Source organism: Chrysochloris asiatica, unplaced genomic scaffold (genome assembly GCF_000296735.1).
Source record: "Chrysochloris asiatica unplaced genomic scaffold, ChrAsi1.0 scaffold00381, whole genome shotgun sequence".
In the NCBI taxonomy this organism is placed as follows: domain Eukaryota; kingdom Metazoa; phylum Chordata; class Mammalia; order Afrosoricida; family Chrysochloridae; genus Chrysochloris; species Chrysochloris asiatica.
In genome coordinates, this window is record NW_006408899.1 from 60,464 (window position 1) to 70,087 (window position 9,624).

Genomic DNA, 9,624 nt, shown 5'->3' on the forward strand with positions numbered 1-9,624 from the left:
TTTTCTGTCTAGGAGATTCATTACATCATTTTATTAACTAATTAGCTAGCTATTTAACTAATTAACATATAGGGTTATTGTAAGGATTCAAGGCATTATAGGATAATTTCCAGCAAAAAATAGTAACAAAAATAAATGGTATTAATGCTAATGTAAATATTCTTAGACTAAAACAATTAGGCAGAGTTAGACTACATAGTACAGACTTGCATAAGAAATATTGAAAACAGAACTCTTTTTAATGACTGGTAGAATAAGTTAAGAGTGAAATTGATTCAGTATATGGTAATGCAACAGTTGTTGGTGGGACTAGGGGAAATGGAGATTGCCTCTTTCATTGAAAACAGTATTGTGTGCTTGTTTGCCTCTGAATATTGTGGCCTCCCAAGATTCATGCTGTTACCTTCCTGGAATGTGCTCATTACCTATAATGAATGGACTTTGATAAACATTATGGAAAAATCCTCACAAAACCAAGGTCTTAAGATTTTTCTGTTCCATATTGCTAGCTCATGGATTAATGAATGTGCTTACAATCTGGGAAGGTCAGAACCTGGGACCCCTATATATTTTAAGGTAAATAATACAGTTGAGTTGAATTTATTTTTTCCCCCAGAACTGACAGCATCATCATGATATCACAGCACATGCCCAATGACAGTATTATAGTCCTCACACCAAATGGCATCCAGTTCCCCCAATCTCAGAAACCCAACACCCCCAACCAGAAACCGGAGAATCTGATGAAATGTCTAAAGACAGAGATCCAAGTTTTTGGGGTGAGTCTAAATCAGAAGGAATTTTGAGTTGGGGGTTGCAGAGGGATTATACTGTGTATGTCTTGGGACTAGAGACCCGCTGTATTCCGGAGACTGTTAAATTTTGCCAGAGGGACTCCAGGATGATCCAAAGGCTAATAGAAGCCAGCTGGATAGCCATTTGAACCTTCCCTAGACCTTTGCCATCTGAGGTGCCATTTAAAATATCCTTTCCTCTACCTTGAATTTGAGCTTTTGAGTTTTTGGTTATTTGTATTGTTTTTGTATTTTTGTAATACAATTTGTGTATATGAAATTGCAAAAATATACAAACAATAATGTATGCATATATATATTTATTATACATATGTAGTATTTAATATAACTGATCCTCACTTATTGACTATCTTGCTATCCAACACAGTACATTTATGGCAATAGTAAAAATTATACTATCTGACTATTTTACACATTAAGTACATAGTCTGGCAGTAATGAACACTGAAGTGTGTGGTAAGAGTAATGTTGGTTAAGGTTATGTGTCAACTTGATTGGCCATTATTTTCAGTGGTCTGGTGGTTATGCAATGATACAGTTAATCAGTTATTTAATGATGGAATTTGCCAAGCACGTAATGATGTAGCCATCCTCCATTTTGTAATATAATGTGGACATCCTTCATTTTTGTCTAACACCATTTTTACTTTGGGGATCTATGTCTATAGATGAAAATGGGCATATATAGTTTTCTTTTATAGAAGGAATGGTGGCAAATATTTACATATTTATATACATTTTTCTATTTATTCCCTAATTTGTGTGTAATAATATGAATCTATTTTTAAAGGAAAATATTTTTTTCACAACAAATTACTGAAAAAACAACATCCTCTTTCCATTTCTTTACTGTTTTTGAAAAAAGAGATGATATTTTTCTTTTGTTTCTCTTTCTCTTCTTATATGTGATTATTAAATAAATCTATTAAGTGAATGAAGGAAGGGGAGAGAAAAGAATACATGTAGAGTGGAAAGAAAAATAGAGAGCTCTGGTTTTTAGAGTTGTCTCTGCACCATTTTCCTTCTTCTAATCAGACTCCACGATCTGGTGGGACTGGTTTCCTTGATTCACATATACAATAATGTTAATTACTATGAAACTTATGTGACACAATGTTTGGAAAAGGTGGGTATAAGTTAATAGAACTATGAATCTCTTAGGCAAGAAATTCAGGAAGGAAAACTTCACGTTTTGTGGTGGAGCTTCAGGTTCTTCATCAATAGAGACATGGGTTGAGGAGACCAAGGAGGGCCAAGTTACATGTTGATGTGTCCAGGAGTATCTTAGGATATAAGAAGAGGTCTCTACAAAAGCATCAATATATCTGTTTTGGAAAAAGTGCAGCCAGAGTGCTCCTTGGAGGCCAGGATGGCTAAGCTTCGTCTCTCCTACTTTGGACATATTGTCCGGAGGAAACAGTCGCTGGAGAAGAGGATGTCATGCTGGGTAAGATGGAGGGTCAGAGAAAAAGAGGAAGACCCCCAACGAGATGGATCAGCCAGGTGGCATCATTGATGGCGTCAAGTGTGGCAGTGGTAGTGAGGTTGGCTCAGGATCGGACATTGTTTCTATCTGCTGTGAATGGGGTCGCTATGAGTTGGTTCCGACTCGATGGCACCTGACAACAACAACAACAACAACTACATTGTCAACACTCATAGGAGTGAGCGGGCTCTGATGCTCACTGTTCCTGTAAGAACTAGAAGGAAGCATGGAGAGTTTTTAAAATGGACTCAGAGAACTAGGATAATGAGCCTAGCACTCGTCATGAGTTGGGAACAAAGTTTTGAGAAGATCAGGGCTAGAGAGGCAGAAATGCCTTAAAATTTACTGAGCATTTATCAAAACATAAAATTTGTCTTTTTGTGGCAGAACAACATCTTCTACGTAAGGTCCTTTTAAATTCCTCATATGAGAACTTTTACAGTGTCTGCATTCTTCCTGAGGTTTTTCAGAAAGTGCTACGACATGGACATTATATGAAGGGTAAAGAGGCCCTGTCTATACAAAGTTGCTTTTTTAACCTTCTGTCTCTTTCCTCTCCAACAGACTATACAGATCCTATGTGGATTGATGGTATTGAGCTTGGGACTCATTTTGGTAACTTCTTTCTTTTCTGCTCAATACACTCCAGTATTCTCCAACCTGCTGAAAGTAGGTTATCCATTCTTCGGAGCCTTCAGTGTGAGTAGAGTTCCGTAACTGGTGCTGATAAAGCAATATCATTTCTGGGGGAAAAAAGAATGAAATAGGATCTGAATCTCATCCCATACACAACTACTAAATTAAGATGGATCAAAGAAATAAATGTAAAACCTAAAATCATAATGGTCATCAAAGAAAAAATAATGGCAAATTAGGGGACCCATGTGGCATTGTAGATCACCACTGGACTGCAAACTAAAAGGTCGACAGTTCAAAACCACCAGCTACTCCTTGGAAACCCTATACATGGTCAATATGAGTTGGAACAGACTCAACATCACTTAACAACAACAACAAATTTCACACAGCATAATGTTATCCAAAGAGCTCTGGTAGCATAGTGGTTATGAGTCAGGCTGCTAATTTCAAGCTCAGCAGTTCAAAACTACCAGCAGTTCTGCAGGAGAAAGATGAGGCTTTCTGTTCCTGTAAAGATTTACAGCCTCAGAAACCCTACACAGGGTCACTATGAGTTGGAACCAATTCCAAGGCACGGTAACATCACCACCACCACCAATGTCATCCAATGTCTTCATCATTAGTCTTTGCATAGTATTCCATTCTGTCTATGTATGAAAGTTAGTTTATATATACCTCCACTGATGGGCATTTAGGTTGTCTCCAAAATTTTGCTATTGTAAATAGTGCTACAATGACTTTCAGAGTGTCCAGGCTCTAGATACCACTTTACATTTCATGGTTACATCTTCTGTGGTTCTTCAAGACTGTAACAGTTCTCAAACTTTTCTTGTCTTTAATAATTCTGATATCTGAGGTGAACTGATTATGTGTTTTTGTATACAGACAGTCTTTGGGTTATGAACTTTCAACTTATGGACAACTTTTGTTGTTGTTATTAAGTGTCATCTAGTTGGTTCTTACTCATAGTGACATTATATAGGGTTTCTGATACTAAATCTTTGCAGGGACAGAAAGCTTCATCTTTCTCCTGTGGGGTGGCTGGTACACTTGAACTGTCTACCTTTTGGTTTCCAACCTAGTACTTATCCTATAAAGCCACCACATTCCCATGAACAACTATTGTTGCTGCTAAGTGCTTTGACTACAAGCTGGTTCTGACTCATAGTGACCCTGTGTAGGGTTTCCAAGGAGCAGCTGATGAATTTGAACCACCAACTTTGTGGTTCAAACTGACTTTGCTGTACAGTGCATTAGCCCACAGCACCATACCAGGACTTGCCCTTTAATGTTATATAGATTTGCTCTCACTTTCATACAACTGAACAAACTCCTATTTGCAACAAGTTTCAGAACCTTGTTTTTGTTTGTTTGTTTGCGCTAAAATAGTACTAAATTAGAACCGTATGAACCTGTGTTTATTTACCTACGAATTCTTAAAGACATACTACCTAATGGATCTCATTGGTAACCTGTATTGCTCTTCAAATTGGATTTTTCAGATGTTTGTCTTATTATTGGAGAAAGGTGATAGGTTTGAGGCTGTAAGAATACAGAGCTTAAACGTCATTTTATCAATTTATCAGCCAACTGTGCATGCTTCATTACTGGTGAAGTCAAACTAGATCACATGGACAATGTAGTATTTGCCAGGTGTCTCCCCTGAAGTTACTTCTCTCCCTCTTTTCATGCTCTACTCTTTGGAGGCAATATACTAAGTACAGGACACATTTCAGTAGGCATCTAGTCTATTTTTTTTATAGCCAGCAATTATTGATACAAGTCTAAATTATTTAATTCAGGGTTCATTAGAATCACAACTTTTTTCTCTACTTTATCCAATTTTCAATTGTCAGAGACTTTTCTATTATTTAGCTGTTCCACATCTATTAGATCATGAGTATTCTGAGAGCAATGATGATTTCTTAGGTCTTCTGACACAGGCTTAAAGGATTTCCTTTATCCATCGTTATCCTCAGTAATTCACCCTAGCCTGTGGAGCTACCAAATGGAGATCTATATTTATATCTTCCCATACTTGTTAACTGTCTCAGTTCTTTCTCTAGATAACTCCTGACTTGAAAACTCTTTTTTTTTCATTCATTAAGAAACAAAACAAAAAGACAACCTTCTTTCCTGGCTTTTAAGGTCCTAATTATGTTTACTGGGCTGGAGTCCTGCTCATAACTACCTTTTCACTTGTTTCTGAATGGTATATAAGTACAGGAGGTATGTATTCAAATGGATCTAGCATCATTGTTCACTAAGTCTTTCCCTGTGAAAATGTTTCCTAAACACCATGACAATAGTATTGTTGCTGTATCTGCACATAGAAACTAACCTGAATTTTCCCTCTGTTTCCTGAGTAGTTTATCATCTCTGGATCTTTATCTATCATCACGGAGAAAAAGTCAATTAAGTGTTTGGTAAGTATAAGAACTATAACCCACAGCTCTATGGAACTAAAAGAAACGTCCAAAGAATGCTTCATGGGCAATCTTGCCATTTTGCAGAGTTAAAAACAGATCCTGAGCTACTATGTTACCGAGTTAAGAGTAGTGGTTGCATCTTCCATATCTAGGTGCACAGCACATTTCTCTGACTACCATGCCCCAAATCCCTACCTTCCTTCAGGTTATTATATTATATTCTAGATCAGTACCTAGGAATCTGTACTGGTAAAATGTTCCCTCTTAATGATGCTCTTTTGGTGTTAAGTGGCTTTCAAATGTAGACCTTCAATGATGAAGAAACTGACAATGTTCTAAATAGATGATGGGATCATCTGCATTTTGTGGTTTACTGTTTTAGCCCATCTGTCAGACATTATCCTTTGAGAAAATCCAAGCAAAAAGCTGTTTGTGTGAGGACTAATATCCCATCATTCCAGTTACCTGACCTGAAAACTAATAATTATATAAGATTGAGAGTAAACTCTCAAGTCCTACGTATAGTCATTAGTTATTTGTATTTGTTAAGAAAATAGCTTTATCTACATTTTACTCTTTCCATGAAAAGCCAGAATTTCTAGAGACAGGGAGAGGAAAGCTGGGTCATAGGAAGAATATTGGTCTAACCTTTAAAAGTTTGTTAAGTTTTCATTCAACTCTATGTCCCTACAGTGAAGCTGGGAGCCACATAGGAGTGTCACATAATGCATTTCTATAGTACAGGGACTTTTGTTGGAAATAACTCCTGAAAGCAATAAGGAAGCTTTAGGAAATACTCAAGTCAATGCCAATAGTTCTCTTTCTTTCACCAGGATTTAAAGCACATTATTCACAACATCCAACTTGACTCTAAATCACTAAAGCAGCTCGATCTAATAGTACTTTCTGAGATGATAGAACTACACTACATATTGTGTTACCCAATATAATAGCCATATGTGATTATTGAGAAATGATTTGGCTGCATGATTGAGGAACTGAACTTTATACTTACAGTGCTACTTTAAATAAAAGTTGTTTAATGTGACTAGTGGTTACTATACTGGGTAGTGCAGCACAAGAATAGCCCCTCTATGCTTTTAGTGAAAAGCATGGGAATCTTACCTCAAGAGAATAATCTCACCTCAAACTTGGCATCAAGCTCAAGGATATAGGAGTCAAATAGCTGGAATGAATTTTCCTTCTAACACATATTATACTACCTTCTATTGATGTTGAAGAAATGCAGTGTCCAAGAACAGATCTAATTTAGTCTAAGAAATATGTACTGATGGCATTCTGACTGTGGCTGGCTATCAGGATTCAGGAGCAATGACTTGAGAGTTTTTATTTTGAGAAAATTGGGGTCTGGAGGAGAAAGATCTGCAACCTGTCCTCTACTAGTCCCCAGAGCTCCAGATTCTGAGTCTCTAAAAGCAAGAATCTGACAGTTGGGTGTGTCCTGCTGTCCTTTACATATAACTACAGTTTTCAGGATGGTTTTAGCTTAATACTATTCTTCTGTGAGTTGGAGTAGAAGGGAAACCACTTCTAAGATCACTTTGTTTATTCTCTTCACTTTATAAATATAGGTTCATAATGAGACATGAAATTGAGGAACTGAGAACTCAAATAAATGGAAGGAGATGGAGGCAAAGTTAACCCTGTAACCTCAGTTTTCTGACATCCAGTTCAGACTTTTCTTCTATGTCAGGCTGCTTCTTACACATCAAAAAGTGCCAGGGCCTGAGTCTTTAGGTACCTGGGTATTACCAAAAGGCTTGCACTTGACTGTTAACCAAAACGTTGATGGTTCATATCCACATAGCCATGCCACTGAAGGAAGGCTTGGTGGTCTGTTTACATAAAACTTTCACCATCTATACCTTATGGAACTCAGTTATACTTGATAACAAACAAGGCAAATGTCTGGTGTTTTTGGAGGTTGCAGTCTAGAATTCTGCTTCCAACTATCCACATATGGCCTTGTTGTTGTTGTTAGGTGCTGTCCAGTTGGTACCGACTCATAGTGACTCTATGCACAATAGAATGAAACACTGTCCAGTCCTATGCTAACCTTACAATTATTGCTACACTTGAGATCATTGCTGCTGCCACTGTACCAATCCATCTTATTGGGTGTGAGGTGAATCTATCTCTGTTATGCTGACCCTCCTTTTTACAAAGCATGATGTCTCTCTCCCTGGTCTGGTCCACCCTGAAAATATGTCCAAAGTATGAGAGATGAAATCTGAACATCCTGGCTTCTAAGGAGCATTCTGTCTGTCCTTCTAACACATTTGTTTGTTCTTTTGGTGATTCATGGTATTTTAATATCCTCCTCCAACACCAAAATTGAGGAGCTTTGGTAGTATAGTGGTTATGAATCAGGCTGCAAACCTCACAGTCAGCAGTTTGAAACTACCAGCTGTTCCACGGGAGAAAGATGAGGCTTCCTGCTCCTGTAAAGATTTACACCCTCGGAAACCCTATACAGGGCCGCTATGAGACAGTTCCGACTCTACGGCACATAATAACAACACCAGAATTGAAATGCATCAATTCCTCTATGGTCTTGTTTATTCATTGTTCAACTCACATGAATAGGAGGTTACTGAAAATACCATGGTTTGAGCCAGGTGCACTTTAGTCCTCAAACTTACAACTTGGCTCTTGAACACTTTAAAGAGGTGTTGTGCAGTAAATTTGCCTAATGCAATATGTTGCTTGACTTCATGACTGCTCCTTCAAGCAAAATGAAGTCTTTGACAACTTTAATCTTTTATCCATTTATCGTGATGCTGTCTATTGGTCCAGTAGTGAGGGTATTTGTTTTCTTTACATATCTCACCTGAATTTAGATATCATCTGAAGAACAGATTTGATACATTAAACACTAAAGACCAAAGACCAGAAGAGTTGTGGGATGACATCAAGAACATCATACAGGAAGAAAGCAAAAAGTCATTAAGAAGACAAGAAAGAAGGAAAATATCTAAATAGATGTCAGAAAAGACATTGAAACTTGCTCTCCAGTGTAGAGATTCTAAAGCAAATGGAAGAAATGAGAAGGTACCAGAGCTGAACCAAAAATTTCAAAGGTCAACTCAAGAAGACAAAGTTAAATATTACAATGAAATGTGCAAAGATCTGGAGGCAGAAAACCAAAAGGGAAGAACATGCTCAGCCTTTCTCAAGTTGGGAAAACTGAAGAAAAAATTCAAACCTTGACTTTAGTTATTAAAGGATTCTCTTGACAAATTATTGAATGATGCAGAAAGCATCAAAAAAAGATGGAAGTAATACAGAGTCATGGTAGCAAAAAGGAAATGGTTGATGTTCAACCATTTCAAGAGGTAGCATATGATCAAGAGTCAATGAAACTGAAGGTGTGTTGAAGAACTTGGTAAAGAACAAGGCACCAGGAATTGGTGAAATAAAATTTGATATCTTTCAAGAAAGATAGGTGGCACAGAAGACACTCACTCATCTATGCCAAGAAATTTGGAAGACAACTATCTGGCCAACTGATTGGAAGAGATCCATATATGTGCCCATTCCAAAGAGAGGTGACCCAAAGGAATGTGGTAATCATCTGACAATATCTCTGATATCCCATGTGAATAAAGTTTTACTAAAGGTAATACAGAAATAGCTGCAAGCATACATTGACAGAGAACTTCCAGAGGTTCAAGCCATTTTGAGAAGAGGCTGTGGAATGAGGGATATCATTGGTGATGTCCAATAGATCTTGGCTGAAAGCAGAGAATATCAGAAAGATGTTTACCTATGCTTTATTGACTAAGCAAAGGCTTTCGATTGTGTGGATCATGACAAGCTATTGACACCATCACAAAGTATGAGTATTCTGAAACACTTAATTGTGCTCATGAGGAATCTGTACATGGACCAACAGGCAGTTGTTCAAACAGAACATGGGAACACAGAATGGTTTAAAATTAAGAAAGGTGTGCGGCAGGCTTATATTCTTTTACCATACTTATTCAACCTGTATGCTGGAGTCCTGGTGTGGCATTGTGGGCTAATGTGTCAGACTGAAATATCATTTGGTCTGCAAGGTCAGTGGTTCAAGCTCACCAGCTACTTCTTGGATATCCTATTCAAGGTCCCTATGGGTCAGAATTGACTTGACGACACTTAACAACAACAATATTATATGCTGAGCATATAATCTGAGAATCTGGGTTATATGAAGTAAAACGTGGCATCAGGATTGGAGGAAGACTCATTAACA

At 37.5% G+C, this 9,624-nt stretch overlaps 1 protein-coding gene across 1 annotated transcript in view; it reads left to right on the plus strand.

The window, feature by feature from the left end:
- The first annotated feature begins 632 nt into the window (after positions 1–632).
- LOC102832228 (membrane-spanning 4-domains subfamily A member 6A-like) overlaps positions 633–9,624 on the plus strand; it is a 64,042-nt gene continuing 55,050 nt past the window's right edge. The window contains exons 1-3 of the mRNA XM_006876473.1: positions 633–779; positions 2,866–3,000; positions 5,310–5,366. Coding sequence (XP_006876535.1) covers positions 633–779; positions 2,866–3,000; positions 5,310–5,366 — 339 coding nt within the window. The remainder of the gene's footprint in view (positions 780–2,865; positions 3,001–5,309; positions 5,367–9,624) is intronic.